The following is a 25,221-nucleotide window of genomic DNA, read 5'->3' on the forward strand; positions in this document are numbered from 1 at the left end:
CTGAGGTAAAATACTGACCAAATACTGAACATGTGAACGTGGCTTTAGAGGACATGATGGCAAACTATGAAAACACATTGACGTTTACCCTAATACTATGCGCACAAGGAGTCTTATTCTGCCCAGAATCCACCTGTAAACACGTTGCATAGCCTAAAAAAACATAACTGCTTTATTTTGCTTGTGCTGTGTATGGAAACCTGGCGGTTCACGTCCTTCCAGAGATAAGTGCATGAGGACAAATTCCTATTTTTTTTGCAGAATTTTGTTGCCAACCTTGTTTTCTTATGTTATTGTATACAGTATATATGTAGCATGATAAATCATTGTTTTGCATTTTGCCTAAATAGACCGCAACATTGGTAATTTGGTGTATTCAATAAGTAGACTGGTTAAACAAAGTCCAAAATCGTGAAAATGTTGTTTGGGCAGTGGCAAGTAAGTTGGTACCAAGTTAAGTAGTGAAGTTGAAGAAGTTTTCTCATGAAGATTATTCCAGTCAATATGCCCTATTAGAACATTTGTGGACATGAAACCTCAGCACCAAAAAATACGAATAGTAGAAATTCTTGCTGTAATAACCGAATTTTATTCTCATTCGACAAGTGATACATATACAGTAGTCCAGCGTTTTGACCAACATCAGTCTGAGTCAAGGACATCTTTTTGCAGCGTCCGTGTATTCTATCCCGGTTCTTATTATAGATATCCTTGATAAAGATCAGTGTCGGTCGAAGCATTGGACCATATGTATCACATGCTGGATCAAAATAAAATTCACTTATTGAAGAAGAATTTCTACTCTTCATGTTTTTCGACGTCTAGGTTTCATGTCCATATTGGGTCAGGACTGACTGAGGTCCTTTCCTCAAGCACGTACACTTCACAGCAGTACTGCCGGTCTTTTCCTCCCCTATTAGGACATTTGGACATCATAAAGAGGCGTCATACAAACGGGAAACCCCTCTAGGAGCCGTAGTGAGGAGTCACACTGTAGGAGCATCTCGCTTTATGGAGTCCGACAGTTCTCCTTGTATTCCTTGGGCAACCATTCGTCTAATTGTCTTCTTTATACTGTAGAATAATCACTTTGGTGGACAAACCAGGGCAAATTTGGTAAACCAGATTTCAGGTGTGTAGTCAACAACTTCCAGTTCAGTAGAGTGTTGAAGGGATAAAAGGGTTGTCAAACTCAAGTGGAGTCAAAATGCAGTTCCTGGTCACAAACCTGGAAGTACAAGTAGCTTTAGTAAAAACAATATAAGGCCAGTTTCACACTTACACACTACTCAATGCCGAGCACTATGTCAGAGTTTCCATCAGAATCCCCCAAAAATTATATTTTGATTGCAACCAACGGAGCGATTCATTTGAACGAAGCCAACGGGAGTCACTATGGACAGTATCTGACCTCCGACCTGGCAGACATGAATGTTTGAAAGACGAATGCTGCCAGGATGGAGGCCAGATTATGTTGTGAATTCTGCTCTTGGGTTCCCTCCGGTGGTTGTTGGTGGTAATACAGTTGTCCCTGGGTTGCAATCCTGGGCAGGTGTCCCTACTGATTGCAGTGCTGACTGGGGTATTTAAGGTTGCAGGATTCATTAGCCCTTGCCAGTTGTCCATTGTACTTGGAAGGTTTGGATCTCAGTCTGGTTCCTCCTGCCCTGCTGCCAATTCAGCAAAGATAAGTTTCTGGTTTTTGTTTCTGCAGCACACATGCTATTCATTGTTTTTTCTTGTCCAGCTTGACTGTGCCAGGATTTTTCCAGTCAAGTTGGATTCTCAGGAGATGCAGAGATACGTTCCATGTCTTTAGTTAGATGGTGGAATTTTTGTATTATCTGCTGTGGATATTTTCAGGGTTTTATTACTGACCGCTTAGCATTCTGTCCTATCCTTTTCCTATTTAGCTAGAGTGGCCTCTTTTGCTAAACTCTGTTTTCTGCCTGCGTGTGTCTTTCCTCTAATAATCACAGTCAATATTTGTGGGGGGCTGTCTTTCCTTTGGGGGTCTGCTCTGAGGCAAGATAGGATTCCCATTTCCATCTATAGGGTTATTTAGTCCTCCGGCTGTGTCGAGGTATCTAGGATTGTTGGGTACATCCCACGGCTACTTCTAGTTGCGGTGTCAGTTTAGGGATCGCGGTCAGTATAGGTTCCACCTACTCCTGAGAAAGTCTCATGCGGCTCCAAGGTCACCGGATCATAACAGATTATGTCCATGTTGACTCCATCGCTTTTGGTCAAGTTAATGGCTCCATTTGAGCTCTATCTGGTTTCCCATCATAATACGTTTTTTTGAGGATTCTGAATGGAAACCTTGACATAATGATCAGTGTAGGGCATTGTATAGGTGTGAACCTTGCCTAATACATTCTTGACAACTTTTGCAGCCATAATCATGCCCTTTTTTAGCGATCTTAATTCTTTTCCCAAATGAATAATTGAACGCTAGGACTCCATCTGATGACACAGCATCCCAGTGTCACACACAAGAAATTTTTCAAGGTTTCAGTGCCACTGGTAAGATTTATCAAATTCTTCTGGAGTCCTGGAGCTCTTCTCTTTTTGTTTGAAACTTCTGGATCTTCTGGAAGAACTAACAAATACGCATTAGCATCATCTTATTACCAGTGTCTCCTGCCTGTAGAACTGCTGCAAAGAGGTCATGGTGTGACCAGTTTTTACATGGTTGCCCTTTGACTTCTGCAGTCTTCGACACCTCTTTAGGAAGATGCCAAGAGAAATCAGGTTGCCCTTTTTATTACTGATATTACATGGTAGTTAGGATTGTTTTAATGTATTGGGAGGCCTTGTCAAAGATTTCAGAAAAATACTGATGACACAGACACACCAATGTCCGATATGGGGCTAAAAACCACTTGGTCATGCAGAGAACATGTTTTGCTTAGATAGTTAAAAATACGTAAACTGCATATTGCATATTGTCAGTAGCTGCACAGTTTTCCTGGTTATCCTGTAAAACTATCCATTGATTAAAAAAAAAATAATAATTATAAATTTAAAAAAACATTTTTTTTAGCAATCTATCTGAAGTCCGTATTGACTTGCCTGGCAATTTTAGCCATATTCTAGGCCAACCTATTCTTGGTTAGTGTGAGGTTGGCTCATCTAACCGGTTGATGCATGTGGTGAAACCTTTGTGCTTCCCGTTATCCACCGGTTTGTAGAAGTGATCAGGAATGATCATTTAACACTCTCGGCCTCCGTCTTCTACTCTATTATCAGTAATACCAGGATAGAGTCTTTTCATGAAATTGCAAAAATGGTGAATAAGAATACAGAGACTTCTGAGCTGTGTCTTACCCGAGAGCGGGATTGTAAGCTGAAGTTCTAATGATTACTGCTTGTTAAAGGTGAATTAATGTCTGGATTTCATGCTCCAGTTCTAGTGGCTTATATCTCAACCACGTTAATGTGCATCTGGCATACAGGATGTTCCTAGGTGCTGTATTGTTGCATATTTCACACTGAGCCTTCTGAAAGCCCTGTACATGTGGGAGGGTTGAATTGAGGACAGCTAAAATGGGCAATTTACATATTTAACTTATATACTGGATTTCTGCGATAATTACTTATGGAGCAAATCAGTCTCTTGATAAAAAAGAAAAAAAAAAAGATTTAAAATGCAAGTTATTGAATTGGTATGCAAAATGTGAATTATTGCATTATTATGCAAAGTGTGAATTATTGAGTTATTATGTAAAATGTGAATTATTGAGTTATTATGGAATTGTCAAGAGAATAATTATGATTATGTGTTGTACAATGGGATTATATGCTATAATGTAAAAATTATGTACTATATGCTGACATCTTTCCCAACTCTCCTGAGTGCTCATGTGTTCTCTACAAGAGAGACGCTGCCAGACCCATCTGGCACCGACTTATGTCACCAAAATCAAAATGATCAGCAGTCCGAAATGAGACATGACAAATTCTTTTCTTCCCCTACATCATCTTTCAGGGATGAGTTGGGTGACCCTTGTACACATTAAACTGATTAGATTTATATTGCCAGAACTAATAATTAATAATCAAAATTCTCAATTCCCAGGTAAAATCTGTATTCAGTGAAGGCAGAGATCAGAGATGATAGCTTCTACTGAAGAGATTCTATGTAACGGGGAGATAGGAGAATGGAAGACAAAGATCCAACACTCCTCCGTTCTAGATTCTATAGAATCTTAGAAAAACCAACTGTCATCTCCTCAGTAATGTAAAAATCTGTCTTCATTGAATACAGATTTTTCCAAAGAATTGTGAAAATAATTTTGAAAATGAATGGTCAGTCCTGGCTGAGAAAGAAGCAGATTTCTCTGATGAGATACAGTCATGGCCGAAAGTGTTGGCACTCTCGAAATTGTTCCAGAAAATGAAGTATTTCTCCCAGAAAATTATTGCAATTACACATGTTTTCTTATGCAAATTGGCACTTCATGTTTTGTTATAATCATGTTTATTTCCTTTGGAGCAAAACCAAAAAAAGCAGAGATAAAAAGGCAAATTGGACATATGGTAATTTCACACACAACCTCAAAAATGTGTCTGACAGAATCACTTGAGGTGATAACAGAAAAGAAAAAGGATGACATCTATTCAGTCACAATGACAGCCAGGAATAGCTGTGACCTGGGAGATGAAACTATACCTACAGTACCTACAGTCAAATATGGTGGAGGTTCAAAGATGTTTTGGGTTGTTTTGCTGCCTCTGGCACTGGGTGCCTAGACTGTGTGCAAGGCATCATGGACTCTGAAGATTACCAACAGCCTTAGGGTCACAATGTCAGAAAGCTGGGTTTGTGTCCTAGGTCATGGGTCTTCTTTCAGGACAATGACCCCAAACGTACTTCAAGAAGCACCAAGAAATGGATGGAAACTGGAGAGTTGTGAAGTGGCCAGCAATGAGTCCAGATCTAAATCCCATTGAACACCTGTGAACAGATCTTAAAATTGCTGTTGGGAGAAGGCACCTTCTATTAGAAAGTCCTGAGAGCTTTGCATAGTCTGAGAAGACACTGTAGACAGTTCTTCTCTGAAACAGGGACTGAGGTTTATTAGAGAAACGAACCAGAGCAGATACATAAGACAGGTTAGCAGACACGCATGGTTGTCCAGACCAGAAAGCAGTGGGTGGTCTGGCCCCTGACAACAATATGAAGGCTTTCCATACATAATTAGACAAAGGAAACTACATACTGCGGCAAAAGGCATATAGATTTTAGAATAAAGCATTCAATGACACAACATGACAACATTGATGAGTATTGCCTATAAATCTCCTTATAATCGTATAAATCTCCATGTTCCTTTTAGCTAATGTCATTACTCACATCCCTGCATTTAGGCTGCTCCATAACTCTTCACCACTGACAGCCCTATGGTCCTGGTTTCTATATCAATTCTACATATATACTATTCACTAGCACATAATACCACTTATTAACAATTGCAGTCCTCTACAGCTGTTCCTATTAGTCTTCCTGGACTCCGTCCATACATACTAATGGCACTGATGTCATTTTATACTTCCCTTCTGAGGAGAGCCTCAGCTCTTTACCGGCAAAGTTAGTTGACTACAGATTGTCCAAGATGGCTACTAGCCACCACAACATGGCTGTTCGGCATGTTATGGTTGGCCATTCTCTTACACCTTCAAATATGAGAGACCTGGAGCAGTTTGCAAAAGAAGAGAGGTCCAGTATTCCAGTTGAGGTGTAAGAAGCTTGTTGATGGTTAGGACGTGATTGATTGCAGTTATTTATTCCAAAGGGTGTGCTTGGAATCATGGCCTCTGCCCCCTACCTCATGCTGCTGTCAGATTACATAACAAAAACCTGCTGATGGATTCCCTTTACTAAAAATAAGAATGGAGGAAAGGATGGCGGCCTGATTAGGGATGGATCAAACAATATTAGGAAAGAAACTGCGTATATCATCAATGAGAAAGAAATGATTTGTCTATTTCTCCATTTGATTTTTTTGTTGAATGGACAATGCCATTATTTTTCCTTATTTCTATATTGTATATTTTTGTCCTTTATTTGACTATGTTGGGGAAGAATTCTCTAGCTTAAAAAAAAATAGAAATAAAAAATATGCTCGAAAAATATGTTCGCGTCCACACGGCTGTTCGACAACTGGAACACTGTTTTTTAGGCTATCCCTGCATGTGTTGCATGCAGCCACGGGGTCTCGAACAGATTTTTCGATCACACGAGCATGCTCGAATAACGTCTTATTGAGTCCAGTATTTACAGCATTTAGTAAAGAACTTAGGAAGAAACACTTGAAACAAAATTCACCTAAAATCACATTAATGTCCCAAACTCAACGTCAAGTCATTAATTCATCCCAGAAACGACTTTTCTCAATTAAGTGGAACAGTTGGAATCAAAAGTTTTTGTCCCAAGTTGAACATTTCGGGGTCTGGGGAAATCTAAGCCTTACACCTAAATACAGCTTTGCATAACTTGATAATCAGACATTTCACCAGGAAGCCAATTATGACTTTATTAAGTGGATAAGACTCGGCGAGTGAGACTTCCCCACAGTATCTCACATCTCCTACCATTGAATTGCATTCCGCTAATGAAAAGCATAAACCATTAGTCTTCTTCTCCAGAGTGACATATCTCTCCATGTTATGTTCCTCCATCTCCACTTTACAGACTATTTCAAATGGAACCCCCCGTGATAAGTTATATTTTTTTATATAAACTGCATGGTACCAGGTTTCTTTGTATGATACGTAACTGTCAATGTTCTGAGCTCGTGAAAGTGTAAATCAGTCATTGTTCTCCAATGCTTTGGGTCAATGTACTGTTTTTCTTGGACATCATATGATAATATAGCATCGTGCTGAGATCCCAAGCATCGTGCACCCTTGTTCTGGGACATTAAAGGGAACCTGTCATCCCCAAAATCAAGGGTGAGCTAAGGCTACTTTCACACTAGCGTTGTGCACTGCACGTCGCTATGCGACGTTGCGGCGCACCGACGCTAGCTGTGAAAGCGCCACACAACGGGGGGCAGTGGATGCAGTTTTCCAACGCATCCGCTGCCCCATTGTGAGGTGCGGGGAGGCGGGGGCGGAGTTCCGGCCGCGCATACGCAGTCGGAAATGCTGCAGACGACGCACCAAAAAAACGTTACAAGCAACATTTTTTGGTGGCGACGGTCCGACGCAACACGACGCAACCGTCGCACGACGTCGCTAATAAAAGTCTATGGAGAAAAAACGCATCCTGCAAGCACTTTTGCAGGATGCTTTTTTTCTGCAAAACGACGCATAGCGACGTGCAGTGCACGACGCTAATGTGAAAGAGGCCTAAGCCCACGGGCATCAGGGGCTTATCTACAGCATTATGGAATTCTGTAGATAAGCCCTCGATGTATCCTAAAAGATAAGAAAAAGAGGTTAGATTATACTCACCCAGGGGAGGTCCCGGTCCGGTCCAATGGATGTCGCCGTCCGGTCTGGCGCCTCCCATCTTCATCAGATGACGTCCTCTTCTGGTCTTTATGCTGCGGCGCAGGCGTACTTTGTCTGCCCTGTTGAGGGCAGAGCAAAGTACTGCAGTGCGCAGGTGCTGGGCCTCTCTGACCTTTCCCGGCGCCTGCGCACTGCAGTACTTTGCTCTGCCCTCAACAGGACAGACAAAGTACGCCTGCGCCGGAGCCGCAGCATGAAGACCAGAAGAGGACATCATCCTATGAAGATGGGAGGCCCCGGACCGGACCGCGACGCCCACCGGATCGGACCGCCCGCCCAGGTGACTATAATCTAACCTCTTTTTCCTCATCTCTTAGGATACATCGGGGGCTTATCTACAGCATTACAGAATGCTGTAGATAAGACCCTGATGCCAGTGGGCTTAGCTCACCCTCGACTTTGGGGGTGAAAGGTTCCCTTTAATTGGCCGTCGACCCTTGTTCCGGAAATTCAGGTGTCAATATATCCTTGTTCTGAAGCTAGAGGTGTCAGTGTATTCTTGATTTGGATCGCTAAGTGTCACTGTTTCCTTGTTAAGTGTCCTAAGTGCCAATGTTCCTGCAGCCCCAGGTATTAGTATATTTTTGTTCTGGATCCACAAGTGTAAGTGTAACCTTGTTCTGGAGCCCGAAGTGTCAATATACGGTATCCTTATTTTGGAGCCCTAAGTGAAAGTATAAACTTGTTCTGGTGCCCCAATTGTCAATTGTTGTTTTGGAGACACAAGTGTGAGTATATTCTTTTTCTGGAACCCTAAATATCACTATATACTAGTTCTACACCCCTGAGTGTTAGCATATCCTTGTTCTGGATCCCCAAGTATCAGTATATACCTGTTCTACACTCCTAAGTGTTCGCATATCCTTGTTCTGGATCCCCAAGTGTCAATATATACTTGTTCTACACCCTAAGTGTCAGTGTATTCTTTTACTGGAGCCCCAAGTGTCAATATAACTTTGTTCTAGAACCCAATGTGTCAGTATTTTCTTGTTCTGGAGACCCTAGTGTTAGAATATCCTCGTTTTTGAGCCCCAACCATCAGGGTAAATTTGCACTACAGTCGTAAATATCTGGGTGTCTTTGTTTTGGAATCCAGTAAATATTCCCAATCCCAAATGACATTCAGAAAAACTTCTTAAAGGGAACCTGTCAGCAGGATTGTGCACAGTAACCTGCAGACAGTGTCAGGTCAGCGCCATTATACTGATTAATGATACCTGGTTGATGAAATCCATCTGGTGATTGTTGTTTAATCTTTGTTTTGAGTTAATGGTATGCTCGTACCCCGGGGCGGCCTGTGGGGGGTCTACATGTGGTTCTCTGATTAGGTATTCATAATGCAGACTGCTGATAGGTCACTGATAACTCACTGACCTACGCCCTAGTTTGCATAATGAATATCTGTACATACTGAAGAAAAAAAGCAAAAAATCTTCTGCAGGCAGGTGCCGGCCGTGGCATCTGCGCTGCAGCATAATCGCATGTTTAGTGTGCCAATAATAGATGTGGTTGATGTTATTCAGATAGAAGAAAAAAATAAATCAATTTTAAAATTCCAGGTGAATCCAAGTATGTGTTTTTCAAACTTACAGCCACATTCCGACTAGACTTGTCCAACCTCCCTCACTTCACTTGCATTGAGCAAGGTTACACATGTTTAGTTGGCACGTGACTGCATGTATGCCAATCACATACTTAGGGTTACGCATCAGCCGCTCCCATCGCTTGCACCGGAGAATCCTAATAGCATGCAATACATACAGTGACTGCAGACTTGTAACCTAAGGCCAGACAACTTCTTTAAGACTGGCGTTGTGTAAAGAAAGATGCTCTTAATTCATTAAGCAACTGTCATGCACCAATATTAGGGTGAGTTTCCACGGTCAGGAAACGCTGCTTTTTTGACGCTGCGCAGAGCTGCAGCGTCAAACAAGCAGCGTCCAGATGTTCCAGCATAGTGGAGGGGATTTTATGAAATCCCGTCTCCACTATGCGTGGAAACCCGCACGCGGCGGCCCTGCGACTACGGACATGCTGCGCGTCTTTTCAGATCGCAGCATGTCCGTACACCTTGCTGGGACGCAGCGTCCCCGCAAGGCATATCACAGGGCGCTATGGAAGAGAGCGATCATCCCGGATGTGAAGAGTTAACACATCCGGCATGATCGCGTCCCAGAAAGGGGGCGGGGCTTAGCGCCGAGCGGCTTCGCCGCTGCGGCGATACCGCAGGCCATCCTGACAGTGGAAACATACCCTTATTCCATTCAAGGACTGGAGTAAAATATCTGGTGTAAGCTACAACATAATTTTTGGGCATTTACTTATTTTTGGGCGCTCATCGTCCAACCACACATATATGAAATGAAAATAGGAAATCAGGATTAGAAGCATCGATCAGGCTTGATCTGCCACACTGTATAAATGAATACATGTTATAGTATATATATAATTATTTTTTTGGTATGTCATCATATGATTTTGTGGCATGTAGAGGCTTTGTTGGTTGGGTGTACATCCCGGGACATCTGAGCTATGCTCTCCATCCTATAGTAGCAGAAAGCACATGGCATAACCTCCGGGGGTATGTGCTGTACATGACATCTGTTCCTCGGCTGCTCATGCTGGACAGCTGCGTCAGCTATGCCGGCGATGCACCTCAGTACCTAAACTCACACGGCGCACAGAGCTCAGCATTACCATACCACAGATGCTATACATTCATATGAAGTAACCGATCCATGATTAACATTACTGGCAGTCAGTGCTAATTAGGTGTGGTGCATGCAGGGGGGCCGACCAAGTAACCACACCGTGACCCTTCTCTGTGCCACATGTTCTCTCGTTGGTCAGTCAGACTGAGGGAGGACTTTAATGAGGGGCTTTTTATTTTGCATGTTTTTTATATGGTCTCGATCAGCGACACAGAGTGGGTGCAGTGCCGTCAAATGATATGTGATGCTCACAGCTAGTCCGTGTTACATAGATGATCAATAAGAGTCGTAAGCAGAGCTGTGGGGTCGGTAAGGCAAACCTCCGCCTCAGACTCCTCCATTCCTCCAACTCCTGACTGACTCCACAGCCCTGCTTCACTACTGAACATGTACATAAAGCGCAGCACAGATTCATCTCAACTAAAAGCCTAGATCCATAGATCAGAAGCAGAACAGACATTTATAGGACATTTCATAACTTTACCAAATTATTATGAAAACATTTACCTCACATCCTGCATTGTACCACTGTACCCAATGTATTATATATTTTAGGAGTCTGTCCATTTTATACCGCCTCCACCAAAATGGACTCCGACTTCACAGCCCTGGTCCTAAGATCCTGGTCAGGTGATGACGTCTGTATTCCGTGGCTCTCGGACCAGAGCCTTGTACCTGCCAGATTCCTCAGCGCCTTCTCTGATTCATAGGCCTGGTACGACGTCATAGTTGTGGTACAGCGGGTGTCATGTTGGACCTACTAATCAGGAAAAAATTACCAGCGGACGGTTCACAGGACCCTGATCTGGCTGACATGGACTCCCGAAGCATCCGCTGGACCAGGGTCCTGTGAAGCTTTTTGATCTTTCCTGTTACTAAAATTAAAGTGGTTGTCTCATCACCTTAAACGGGTAAAATCTTAACCCCTTCACGACCTTTCCGTTTTCCGTTTTTGCGTTCTCATTTTTCACTCCCCTCCTTCCCCTGAGCCATAACTTTTTTATTTTTCCGTCAATTTGGCCATGTGAGGGCTTATTTTTTGCGGGACGAGTTGTACTTTTGAACGACATCATTGGTTTTACCATGTCGTGTACTAGAAAATGGGAAAAAAATTCCAAGTGCGGTGAAATTGCAAAAAAAGTGCAATCCCACACTTGTTTTTTGTTTGGCTTTTTTGCTAGGTTCACTAAATGCTAAAACTGACCTGCCATTTTGATTCTCCAGGTCATTACGAGTTCATAGACACCAAACATGTCTAGGTTACGTTTTATCTAAGTAGTAAAAAAAAAATTCCAAACTTTCTAGAAAAAAAAAATTGCGCAATTTTCCAATACCCGTAGCATCTCCATTTTTCATGCTCAGGGGTCAGGTTAAGGATTATTTTTTGCGTGCCGAGCTGACGTTTTTAATGATACCATTTTGGTGCAGATACGTTCTTTTGATCGCCCGTTATTGCATTTTAATGTAATGTCGCGGCGACCAAAAAAACATAATTCTGGCGTTTCTAATTTTTTTCTCGCTACGCTGTTTAACGATCAGGTTAATGCTTTTTTTAATTGATAGATCGGGCGATTCTGAACGCGGCGATACCAAATATGTGTAGGTTTGATTTTTTTTTTAATCGTTTTATTTTGAATGGGGCGAAAGGGGTGTGATTTAAACTTTTTATATATTTTTTATTTTTTTATATTTCTTTAAACTTTTTTTTTTTTACTTTTGCCATGCTTCAATAGCCTCCATGGGAGGCTAGAAGCTGGCACAGCTCGATAGGCTCTGCTACATAGCAGTGATCATCAGATCGCTCCTATGTAGCTGAATTCCTTCATTGCTATGAGCGCCGACCACAGGGTGGCGCTCATAGCAATCCGGCATCAGCAACCATAGAGGTCTCAAGGACCTCTATGGTTACTATGCAGACTCATTGCTGACCCCCGATCATGTAACGGGGGTCGGCGATGCGCTCATTCCGGAAGCGCCGGTTAAATGACGCTGTCAGCATTTGACAACGGTATTTAACTGGTTAATAGCAGCGGGTGAATGGCGATTTCACCCGCCGCTATTGCGGGCACATGTCAGCTGTTCAAAACAGCTGACATGTCCCGGCTTTAAGGTGGGCTCAGCCCCGGAACCCACATCAAAGCATGGGACCCGACCACCGCAGGAATAGTACGGCGGAGGTCGTGAAGGGGTTAAAGTTCTTCTTGAAACAAGAAAATTTTCAAATTACTTGTTATTAAAAATTCTTCTCATTGTCAACAATGCAGGGATTTTATTTTTGATTGTTTACTGCATGTTATCTAGATTACTGGCCACTTCTGAAGTCTATCAGAGGTAGCTGTTTCCTACGCAATGAGCGCAGCACTTACAAACTCTTGTCCGTGCGTTGCTCTACAGCTCTCCGGATCGTTGGATCTGGCCTGCTTCATTTCCCTTGTGATCCTCAAATACAAAGCTGCCACTGCTTGAAGAGCGAAAGCACACAGTTTGTGCCTGTAGTTTGACAATGCTGTTGGTCCTAACTTGGTCAGCAAGTAAGAAGTTGGAAGGCTGGGGACTGGCGCTCTTCTGAAGGTTGAAGATGGAACAACCGCTTTAGGGTGACCATCCACATTAGATAGAATTAGGTATGATTTCTATAAGGACTAAGTATCTTATATGAATGTTTTTGAGGTGACAGTCTCCCCTTAAGGCTCTAATGCCCATCGATTAATGTCAGCCAAAGTCAACCATTTCAGTTGGAGGTATATGAGGAAGAGTTGAAGAAACAGTGGTCGGCCAAACAAGTCTTCTAAAGTCTGTGTCCAGCTTCTAGTTTCATCTATTCTACCAGTATTTATTACGATTGAAATTGTCCATTTTCATCACCTTCAGGGCTCATGCAGACGAGCGTATAAATTAGATTTGTGCTGTTGGATTTTTGATCATACAGCACACTGGCACCCATTATTCAATGGGGCTGTTCAAATGAACAATTTTTCTTTCGGTCCTACTGTCCATGAAAAACAACAGAGAGGGGCCAGAAGACTGTGGCGTCTGGTTTCACGCTTTCCTGTACTGGTTACAAGTACTTCACCATCATATTAAACAGTGCAGGTTTTTTCCTTGCTAGCAATGCAGGGGTTAATCTGTTCAGTTGAAACTCCTGTAGCTTTCCTGCCTGGATTGTCTCAGCTGTTCAGTGTTGGCCACTTCCTTCTATATATGATCGCCTTTGGCACTTAGGGATTGCCAGTGTTAGTTCTTACTGCCTGGTTCTGGAGTTGGAAGTGTAGTTCGTAGTTGGAGTTCATGTTTGGAGATTGTTCAGGAGATTGTTGCTTGGAGTTTTGCCTTTGTGCACATCCTCATACTCTCCTACTTTGGTTTCTCCTTCTTTTAATTCCCCTGTGTCCCTCTCTGTTGTTTGATGTGTGTATTTTTTATGATTGGTATTTTTATATTTCCCTTGTTTGTCTGGTTAGTGTGTGCCTATACACTTCAGCTTCCCACTACCCTGTGTGGAGGAGGCTACAGATCATGGTTGATATAGGAGCATATCAAGGCACAAGAACCTGACGTCTCCATCTTCAGGAATAATCCGGGGGACAGGGATAGACCAAGGTGCCCCTAGTTCTATGGACCTGGTTAGCTCCCAAAGGCCCAACACTACCATGACAGATGGCAGACTCATGAAAATCTGAGGAAAATTAGATGAAAATCGTCTGAGTTGTTCTGGATGGAATGCAGACGGTTTTTCATACGCTCGTCTGCAGCCGACCTTAGTCTAGTGTTTTTTGCCACCATTACTTAAAAAAGGACATAATTAGTTAGATTGACATGATGTAAGGTCCATTTCTTGGCTGCAAATCCCAGACCCCACATTTTTTGGTATGAGGCGCAGAAGAATTGCCCAGAGAATGGTTGTTTGGACCATAATTCATACCTTTCGGAGATAGCATGCCCACCACGAAGGCTGGGTTTACATGCTCGGAAAGAGTCAAACTTGCAATCAGAATCTTATATTGGAAAACTTTCCCATGCATCAATTCCTATAATATTGCTTAATCAACGCAACTATACAAATCTTTGTCAGATTTCGATTCATTGAATTCTCGTCTTATGAATCTGGACCAGGTTATTCTTGTTTTTAGAGGAGTCTTGGATGGGTCCAGACCCCTCTATAATATATCTAAATTACACATTTGTATGAGCCGTTCATTTGAACCCGGCCGTTGTGAAGTAGATGGTGAGAAGTTCTCGTAATCTAACAGAACGCCCAAATTATAAACGGGGGGATAGGAACCAACACAAAGGAGATGGTTACACGGTAATTATTTTATGTGCTGTATGTGGTGTAATAGCCCGGCATGAAAAGCAACACAGATTTTACAATTTGCAGTTAGATTCACACAAAGCAGCACGCCTAATTCAGAACAAGAAAAATAATTGTATTCATCAAAGGGTCGACATGTAGAAAAGCTCATTAGATCGACACAGCGGCACTGAAAGCCATTGTGTGCTGTAGATTCAGTGGCTTCTAAAATGCGAAAAATAAAAACGACCATTGATTATGAAATTATGCAAAGATCTCATAGTATTTCTAGGCCCAGGGAGCAGGGGCACTTGCCCCAGGTCTTTTGCCAGGTGCCCAATTTTTCTTCAAGGTGGAGATCACAGTTCTTTTAATTTAATTTGCCCCTTTCTTTCTCCGTAAACCTGTGCCTCAGAGTGTTCTTCCCTGCATTATTCCCATCAAGGACTGAGTGAGAATATTCCGGCCTCTCGTCATGCCTTTATTTACATTGATGAAAGAAAGAAATGGCTCCTTCCTAAGAGCTCACTGATACCAGCACAGTCCTAAGAGTCACCGGTGTAACAAGTCAGGTCATGACATTTCTTACCTCCTAAATATTTTCCCATCACCTGTGAGTGATATTATTGAGAAGTGGAGGAAGGACAACAACTCAGCCATGAAGTGGAGAACCCGTAACGTTACAGAGCGTGGACCCAGTGCTGAGGAGCAGAGGGCAGAAAAGTCACCAACTGCCTGTTGACTCCATAACTGTAGAGTCCACACCGCCTCTGGTATTAACATAGCACATAAACTGCATCGGCGCTAGGAGCTTCATGGCCGAGCAGCTGCATGCAGCCTTACATCACCAAGCACAATGCTAAGCATCGGAGAGAGTGGTGTAAAACACACCGCCTTTGAATCAGTGCAACTGAGTTTTTTGGATTGCGCTACTCTATCTTGCATGTGAAGGACGAGTCTGGGTTTGGTGAATGCCAGGAGAACGTTACCTACCTGACTGCATTGTGCAAACCGTAAAGTTTGGTGGATGAGGGATAATGCTATGGGACTGTTTTCAGGGATCAGCCTTGGCTCCTTTGTTGCAGTAAAGGGAAATTATGTTTCAGCACAAGATATTTTGGAAAATTGTAGCGTCTAACAGTTTGGGGAAGGCCCATTTCTGTTCCCCATGACTGTGCTCAATGCACAAAGCAAGGTCCATAAAGACATGGTTGGATGAGTGTGATGTGGAAGAACTTGATCGGTTGTACAGAGCCTTGACCTCAACCCCCATCAAACACATTGGCATGAACTAGAACAGAGATCGTGGGCCTGGGTCTCTCCTCCAACATCAGTGTCTGATCTCACAAATTCTCTTCTGGATGAGTGGACACAAATTCTCTAAACTCTTATTAAAACCCTTCCCAGAAGAGTGGAGGCTGTTATAGCCGCCTTTGGGGGACTCCACAGTAATGTCTATGAATTTGGAATATCATAAAAGCTCCTCTAGGTTTGATGTGTCCAATACTTTTGGCCATAAGGTGTAGAAGAAATCCACAAGTAGAGAACAAACAAACCCTATGCTGATGTCGTTCTGGATTCAGCGTCGGGACATCAGTCCTCCATAAAGGGTGGATACATAAATGGTTCTTCAATGATTGCAAGCCATTATCGTATCTTAATGCATGTACACAAGTTATCATTCTTGATGGAAAAAGTATTTTCTTACAAACACTGAGTTAATCTCCTGCGTTCGTTCTTGCTCTCAGACTCGGGCACTCTAGTAACATGTTTTAGGTTAGTAGATCCTTAATTTTCTTCCCCCCCTCATCACCCCATATACAATATCACAGCCCCTTGGAATAAAAAATTCCAGACCAGTTGTGGGCTTCCTGATCTGAACTCAACAGCCTTATTATATACAGCTCTGGCAAAAATTAGGAGACCACCTCATCAAAACTCTGTCATGGGCGGCCCAATCTCCAGACCTGAACCCCATTGAAAACCTCTGGAATGTAATCATGAGGATGATGGATAGTCACAAGCCATGAAACAAAGAAGAACTGCTTACATTTTTGCGCCAGAAGCAGTGCGAAAGACCGGTGGAAAGCATGCCAAGACGCATGAAAGCTGGGATTCAAAATCATGGTTATTCCACAAAATATTGATTTCTGAACTCTTCCTGAGTTAAAACATTAGTATTGTTGTTTCTAAATGATTATGGAATTGTGTTTTGGTTTTTTTTTGCATTATTTGAGGTCTGAAAGCAATGCATTTTTTTATTTTGATCATTTCTCCTTTTCAGAAAAAAATAACAACAAAATTTATTGCTTAGAAATTCGGAGACATGTTGTCAGAAGTTTATAGACTAAAATAACAATTTACATTTTACTCAAAAATATACCTATAAAGAGAAAAATCAGGCAAACTGAACATTTTTCAGTGGTTTTTGATTTTTGCCAGAGCTGTATAACTACGGTATGAGCTGTTGAATTCGGGATAGAAGAGACGCAGCCGATACAAAAGTAAAAAAAAAAAACGTAAGACTTATAAAGTGGCCAATACACCTGCTCGAATAATTGAGACACTTTCTTGTTTCTAAGCTGGATGAACATTATTTATTTCCTTTATGGCTCTGGATGTTAAAATGTTGATCTGTTCCTGATACTTCCATTGTTTTCTAGTTGGAAGAAGGAGAAGATTTTGCCAAACAAGTAACAGAGATGGGGGAAGAAGCTGGAGAATCACTTGCTAAAGGATATCTTGCTTTGGGACTGGTCTACAGCCTCCAGGCTACAGATGGTAAGACTCCTTCTCCATACTGTGCTTACCATGAATAGGATCTGCGCAATGTCCTGTTACTATAATAAAAGGAAAAAATAATAATAATAAAAAAATAAAATAAAAAGCTCAAATCAAATCATATCCCAACACCCTCTATTAGCACACAGCTTATGTCCACTTGTATTATTGAGAATCGTGGGTGTTTCTATATGGAAGGAATAGACTTTAGTAATAGAGGGGAAGCTAGAAAACTCAGTTTTGGGAGATAATGAACTGTTAGATAGGGTCATGTGTTTAGGATCTGCAGTATTAGACCTGTGGGGAAGCTCCAAAGAGCTTTTTCTCTCTAGAAGACCCAGCACATCTGTGCGTTATAACGGCAGCCTATGGATTTCACTGGCATTTATGTATTATATGGTCAATAAAACACTTTCTCTTGGCTTTCTATTGATCACTTGGAGATTCCCATTAGAAAATTAAAATGTGATAATTTTTTTATCCGGTGGGATCCTTCTATCCAAAAAGCTTTATAAAAAGCTGTAAAAATTTTCACTGCTTTATAGAGATTTTCCTTTGACTTATCATCTGGTATCTGACTCCGGCTGTTACCCTGATTATTGTTTTTTTTCCCGACCCTGGCTTTGTCTCTCGTATTATTAATAAGACTAGTTTGCCCTTCCTTTCCTCAAACTCGCTCCTCCGGCCAGCAGCCACTCTGTGGATTCAACGCAGTACGTCCAAATTCCTGTATGAAAGGGTGAAGGCCGGGATTCCTGAGGGATCTGCTAGATAGCGTGGCTCAAGTGTGTCCGAGGTCACATCTTTGGGCTGAAGAAGACTTCTTGTGAAGTCTTTTAGAACAGAGGTGTCAAACTGCATTCCTCGAGGGCCACCAACAGGTCATGTTTTCAGGATTTCCTTGTATTGCACAGGTGATAATTTAATCACCTGCACAAAATGATTCCAGCACCTTGTGGAATGCTAAGGAAATCCTGAAAACATGACCTGTTGGCGGCCCTCGAGGAATGCAGTTTGACACCTCTGTTCTAAAAGACTTCACAAGAATGTTGGAAGACTTTCTGCCATCTCTGGACACTGAACAAGTCATGTTCAGCACATTAGTAACATTTCAATCTTTCTTTACAACCCACAACATTGATTTTACATCGACTTGACTGGTCTTGGAGTAGAGCGCGATTGAGGTTAGGAGAACCATTGCACCCGGTGTAACCCAATGCCACCACAATGAACCTCACAGCTGCAGTTCTTGTAACTTTTCTGTTATATTTAGTTTGTTTTAATACGACGCCTTCATGTTGTAATCAGCAGAGGTGCGCAGTAATTAAACCTCTGGGACTAAGTAGGTAGATGGAGACAATTACACTCTTGTAGACTCATAGTTTCCACTCCCAGGTTGACCCGGACCACAGCTAAGCAGTGTATGAGGCTTACATACAGTAGATCTCACTTGTAATTGTCACTTTTTATATTCACGTTCTGCGTTACGAGGTGTTCGATCATAATAACGTGATGCCGAGTTTATTGCTATCATGCCGAGAAAAGCTTCATTATTGCAGTGAGGTTTTATGGTGATAATCATCTATTGCATTTAATAAAATACACTGATAACGCTTGCACTTATTGTTCTTTAGGGCATGATTAGACATGGGATGTCTGAGGACGTGAAATCTGCTCCCACCTGTTTACTAGCTGCTCTAAAACTACAACTCCAAGCGTTCTCTGACAGACGCTTGCTGGGAGCCATAGTTTTGCAATTGAAGATGCAATAACTGCTCGCCACGGGGGGATCCCTTTAATTAACACTGCAGCAGTCACACAAAGCCGTATTGCAGCTATGCACTGTATATCAGGTATAGCACAAACTTCAAGTACACCAGATACATAAAACTTCACATCTTAAAGGGTTTGGTCCATCAGAGAACATCAGAACTTGCTCTAAAAGTCTGATTGATGTGGGTCCTACTGCAACCGGAAACAAAAATCTGGCTGCACGCACATGTCCGATTTGTTTGGGAGCTCTGGAAAATCCCTGAAAAATGGGATTCAGATTGAACCCCTGAGGGAGCCATTCAGGGAGAGCAAGTCACTTTCTACTTTATCTGGCCTCTATTCTGTCGATGTCTGTCTTTTTTAAGTGGACATGCTAGACTAAAAAAGACAAATGCTGACAAAGCTCAACCGAAACCCACCTGGTCTGCCTCCTTATTCTCAATGACTCAATCAGAGGTTCCGTGTGAACACCGTTTTATCAGGATTTAGGGCGAAACCTGACTCATTGGTCAAAATACAGCACACTATAAAGGTAAATCCATTATAGAGGTTATCCAACTTATCTAAATTAAAAAAAAAGCTGCAAAAGTTAGAAAAAAAGAAACACTATTAATCTCTTCTTTCCTGTAACAATCTAGTTGTGGTGCCCCTGGTGTTCCGCCAGTCTTTGTGGCCCACATGTGATCGCAGCAGGCAATCCGTGGCCTTGGTGGTCACAGCCTGTAATATATGTTGGTCACTTGTAAAGAAAACCTGGAATGACCCCTGAGACATTAGTGCTGGATCACAGTGAAAAAGAAGAGAGGTAATTGGTAGCTATTTTTTTATGTTTTATAACATTTGCAACAGTTTTTGTTCTTTTTTTTTAAAAGTTGGAAAACTTCTTTAAACTTTATTGTTAAATGCCAGGATGAGATGTAAGTGCCAAGTTACATGCTACAGTACCCCAAGCATCTGCCAGACAACGTGACTTCTCTTTAGCCACTTGTGGTCGTGCAATGGTGTGGACAGTTCCTGGTGGATCCGATTGTTATGCTGCCGGTGGAGTGTGAGATACTTAAAAGTTGTCACCAGTCTGCTATTGTTCTAGCACTTGAAACCTTTCTTAGTGTCATTGGCATCTGGCACTCAGAGGGCACAGATTTGACTACTTCCTTAGGGTTGGTTTTGGTGGTGGGAACATGGTAATTAGAGGTGGGATCACAGTTGGGCTTATATTTGAAAAAAGATGCAATATATAATTTTTTTGCCTTCATAATAATAGTTCCTGAATGGCAGCTACTCATGTTTGTCGCTTCCTACACTGAACAGACAGTTGCAAAATTCCATTGGTTGACTACTTAATTTTTTTTTAGCAAATGTGTTGGCGTTATAATTTTGTGAGCGCTTGAAGAACACCCTAAGATTCCTCAGTTATGCTGCCAGAAGCTGGTGTCTGGCCATGTATACAGCAGGTCATAACAGCCAGAGGGGCAGCAGCTCATACCATTCAAAGAGACAGCACGATGAGTCCTAATAAGTACTAAAGACACTTGTCATGAAGGTGTTAAATTAATATGAGACTGAAGTAGTTGGCAAAAGTAGCATTTTGTGCTGAATTTGGAGAAACCACAGCTAGAGGGGAAGCAGGACATAACAGCCAGAGGGGCAGCAGGTCATAACAGCCCAAGAGGTTCTACTAAGTACTAAAGACCCTTGTCGTGAAGGTGATGAATAATTCTGAGACTGCAGTAGTTGGTAAAAGTGGATTTTGTGCTTAATTTGGAGAAACCACAGCTAGAGGGGCAGCAGCTCATACCAATCAAATAGACAGCAGGTCACAACAGCATGCTGAGTCCTAATAAGCATTATAGACACTTGTCATGAAGGTGTTGAATGAATATGAGACTGAAGTAGTTGGCAAAAGTAGCATTTTGTGCTGAATTTGGAGAAGTTACAGCTAGAGGGGAAGCAGGGCATAACAGCCAGAGGGGCAGCAGGTCATAATAGCTGAAGAGGTTCTACTAAGTACTAAAGACACTTGTCGTGAAGGTGATGAATAATTCTGAGACTGCAGTAGTTGGTAAAATTGTTTTTTTTGCTGATTTTGGAGAAACCACTTGGAGAATTTGGAGAAACCACAGCTAGAGGGGCAGCAGGATATAACAACTAGAGAGACAGCAGGTCATAACAGCCCAAGGGTTCTACTAAGTACTAAAGACACTTGTCATTCACATATTGGATAAGCCTGAGACTGCAGTAATCGGTAAAGGTGGCATTTCATGTGGAATTTGGAGAAACCACTTGCTATATTAATTGTTTTGTTAATAAACCTAATTTGCGGTTGAACAATTCTGATTGTAGCTACACATGTGTTAGTGCAGCCTTCCTTACAGACAGCAGAGGCTTCCGGTCCTCAACAATGGCTACTAACGCAGGAGCGTGTGACCAAACCTGTCCATCATCATCAAGGGCCACAAAAAGCATGTCCTTTATTGTTAAAATAAATTAGACCGCTTCTTTATAGCACCTTATGCGGCCCTCATGTCTTTGATTTTTTGTTATTTTAGCGTGGCCTGGGTCCTGAATTTTACAAATGTGCAAAGTCATCATTTATGGCCGTAACCTGTTCGCATTCCGCAAAAAAAGAATCCCCCCCCTTGTGTATCTGGCACGGGCCTAGCATTATAACTCACCGTGTATAAACCGTGTCCGCCTGTTTATACTCCACACTCCTACAAGATAAATATTAGCTGCTGAATTAGTGTCTCCATAACTTTTAATTCCTTTCTTTGCCTGGTGAGAATTTATTGTGTTTAGCTGACCACCGGAGAAATCTGTCTTTTTTTTTTGTAGCTGTTCGGAAAAGCACTCAGGATGATTGGAGTAAGAAAGCTCTGCAGGCGCTACAAAGGTAAAATAATTATTACATGTTCTTTAATCACGCTCGTTTTGTAGCGCTGAAAGTAAGCATGGCATTAACGTCATAATATTGGACTCCTGAAATTAAGCTACATAATCAGACCTCTCTGCAGTCGGGGACTTATCAGACTTAACCAAACGCTGGAAAAAAAACAAACTAAAAATTAAACTTCTTTCATTGAAGTGGAACCAGAGACAAAAAATTGCTAAATGCATTTTATTATCTCGGGGAGGATAAATCTCGACTCAATAAGGAGCATTTTCCAGTCTCGGTCTATTCTGTGTGGTTTATATTGACCGAGACAGAGCTTCTTTATAACCTATGCATTGGCAGGTAAGATATGTTTTTATAGTCCTCTCATATTTTGGTCTCCTGCCCCTATTTATGACAATTATGGGGATTTAGTACCAATACTGTAGGACAAAATAAAGCGCAAATGGGGTCTTATCCGAGGGAGATACCAAGACACACGATCAGGTTGCGCTCACCTGGTGTATCTAGTCAAAAGGCATGTAGGTCGACAGGTGCCGCAGATCCGCGGGTCAGACTAGTGACCTATCAGGTAAAAACCGGGTAAAATTTTGTGGATATCCTCCGCGCTACTGTGCAATTAAACATCCAGGCAGGTAGAAGATAAAACTTGATGATTTATTCAGATTCTCAACGCCTTTCGAAGTCCAAAGACTTTTTCCTCAGGAGAAGACATAGCAGCCTCAAATTTGCAAGGAGCTTCCACCATGCTTCACTGCTGCCTGCAGACCCTCATTATTGTGCTGCTCTCCTGATCTTCTGCAAACAAACATTTTGACTAAGGAGTCCAAAGCACCTGCTGCCATTTTTCTGCTCCCCAGCTCCTATGTTTTCATGCATTGTTGAGTCGCTTGGTCTTCTTTCCATATAGAAGGTCTGGCTTTTGGGGCAATTCATCCATGAAGACCACTTCTGACCAGACTTCTCTGAAAAGTAGATGGGTGTATAAAAATAAAATTGGCACTCCAAATTATATGCAAAAAAAGTGATTGTATTTTATTTCACACCAGTTATCCACTGTGTATAATATTGATGACGTTTCAGCCAATCATATGGCCTTCATCAGAACAAGGATACCTTTTGTCATGCGTTTGATAGCCCATATAAATGGCTGGAGAAGTGCACTACCTGCTGGAAAGATGGTGCCTTCTATTTTCAAGTGCCAATTTTATTTTTATCGTGTTTGTGGAGTGGAATCCGTGGCACCCGTCACCAGGAGTGCCGCGCAGCCTTTTTAAACTAGATGGGTGTAGCTTGTTGGGTTCGTGTTGCCTGTTTTCTTATGTGGCGAGCCGTAGTTTTAATTATTACCGTTTTAGAGCATGTGGATCTCTTTGATCACTTTTTATTGTATTTTTTGGGGAGGTACGGTGATCAAAAAACAGCGTTTTGCATTTTTTTTACATTTTCTTTATGGTGTTCCTTTTACTCATGAAGTATGAGTACTACTGTATTTTGATGCCACTCGCGTTCCAATGGGGGTCTCTGGTCTTGAGCCGAATCCTCCTCTATTCTGACAATCGCTGTTCTCCTTCTCTGCTTCATGTGGATGATGCGTCCTTCGTCCATACAGTGTCCCCCATCGTGCTCCTACACAGGTGCCCCGCCGAGGGCAGAGAAAAGTACTGTAGTGGCGCATGTGCCGGGAAAAGGACATAGAGCACCTATGACTTGTTGGTAAAGCCGGTGCAGGCGCACTACAAAATTTTGGACTGCCCTAGGCAGGGCAGAGGGCAATGCACGGCACAATGGGGACACTGTGGATGACTCTTAATCCACATCAATGGATACAATACATAAGGGATTGGGGACATACTTACCGCATACTAGAATGCTGCATGCCACCGGGTCAAGGCCAGAGATGTCCATCGGACCGCACCGTCTGTGAGTAGAACGGATTGGGGACATACATACAGCATACTAGAATGCTGCAAAAGAGGCCTTAAAGGTGCTGGCCGTACTTTATATGGGGAAAACCTGGTGCCAGGTTCCCTTTAAGTACTTTTAGAGTGTGTTTAAATGATAGCAGGACTTAATGGAAAGCTACAGGGAATGATGTCCGTCACCCTGTGTGGTTGGGGAAATTTGGACCCACAGGCTTAATCTAGAAGGTCTCATTTGTACAGGGTCAGAAGGAGCTAATCCGACATTCCTATCCCTTTTTTCATTGATACCCATTTTAGAAAGTTTTGTTGTTACAGAGCACATGACCTAGATCCAGAGGACCCGCAGATTATCCTGTATCTATCACTTCAGCTGGCCCTGGTAAGACAGGTAAGCGATTCGAGTTAATGTGAGAAGTGATTGCTGACATATCCCTTCTGCTTTCCCAAGACATTGCTCTACAAGGGGCGGTTAATTTTGGTTTTCCATCATCTGCTGTGGCAGTGGATTGAATCCTTCAGGAACGTATTTGGCATGTTTTCACTTCTGAATCCAACCAGTAAGTCAGTTATCACATCCTTTTCTGGCGACAGTTGAATATATTCCCTATATCCAGTCACTCGCTCGCTCATGTCACCTGGATCTAAAAATCTCTAGAATCCGACTTTTTCTTACTATTGAAACTGCAAAAACTTTTACTGTCGCTCTTATTCATTCTCGACTGGACTACTGCAACTTTCTACTGATCGGTCTCCCTCTTACCAAACTTTCTCCTCTCCAATCCTTCCTAAATGTGGCAGCCAGAGTCGTATTTCTGTCCAGCTGCTTCACCGATGCCTCCATCTTGTGCCAGTCATTGCACTGGTTACCCATTCACTACAGAATACAACATAAACTTATCTCTCTCACCCACAAAGCTCTCCACACTTCTGCACCGCCTTATATCTCCTACCTCATTTCTGTCTATTACCCTCCCCGTGCTCTCTGCTCTGCAATTGATCTAAGACTAACATTCTCCATAATCTGAACCTTCCAACTCCGTCTCCAAGACTTCTCTCGTGCTGCGCCAGTTTTCTGGAATGCACTACCCTGGATGACCTGTTCATACCTAGCCCCCACATTTATAAGTGAGCTTTACAAACAAATCCCTTTAGACAGGCCTATCACCTCACTTCACTATCCTAACCCCTGTTCAATTCGTCTCCAAGCTATTCCCTTACAGATCGTAATCTTGTGATCAGGACCCCCACTCCTCCTGTCCTGGTGAACTATGTGTTACTCTGTAGTGGAGTGGTGCTATGTGTAGAAAAAGAAGTCGCCCCTTTTTT

General features: G+C 42.3%; 1 protein-coding gene across 3 annotated transcripts in view; it reads left to right on the forward strand.

Moving 5' to 3' along the window:
- Positions 1–25,221, forward strand: part of TTC7A (tetratricopeptide repeat domain 7A) — a 390,080-nt gene that overhangs the window by 193,434 nt on the left and 171,425 nt on the right. For all 3 annotated transcript variants that reach the window (XM_077282426.1, XM_077282427.1, XM_077282428.1), the window contains 3 exons: positions 17,187–17,304; positions 21,913–21,970; positions 24,211–24,283. In XM_077282426.1, the coding sequence (XP_077138541.1) occupies positions 17,187–17,304; positions 21,913–21,970; positions 24,211–24,283 (249 nt within the window). The remainder of the gene's footprint in view (positions 1–17,186; positions 17,305–21,912; positions 21,971–24,210; positions 24,284–25,221) is intronic.

This window comes from Ranitomeya variabilis, chromosome 2 (assembly GCF_051348905.1).
Source record: "Ranitomeya variabilis isolate aRanVar5 chromosome 2, aRanVar5.hap1, whole genome shotgun sequence".
NCBI lineage: Eukaryota > Metazoa > Chordata > Amphibia > Anura > Dendrobatidae > Ranitomeya > Ranitomeya variabilis.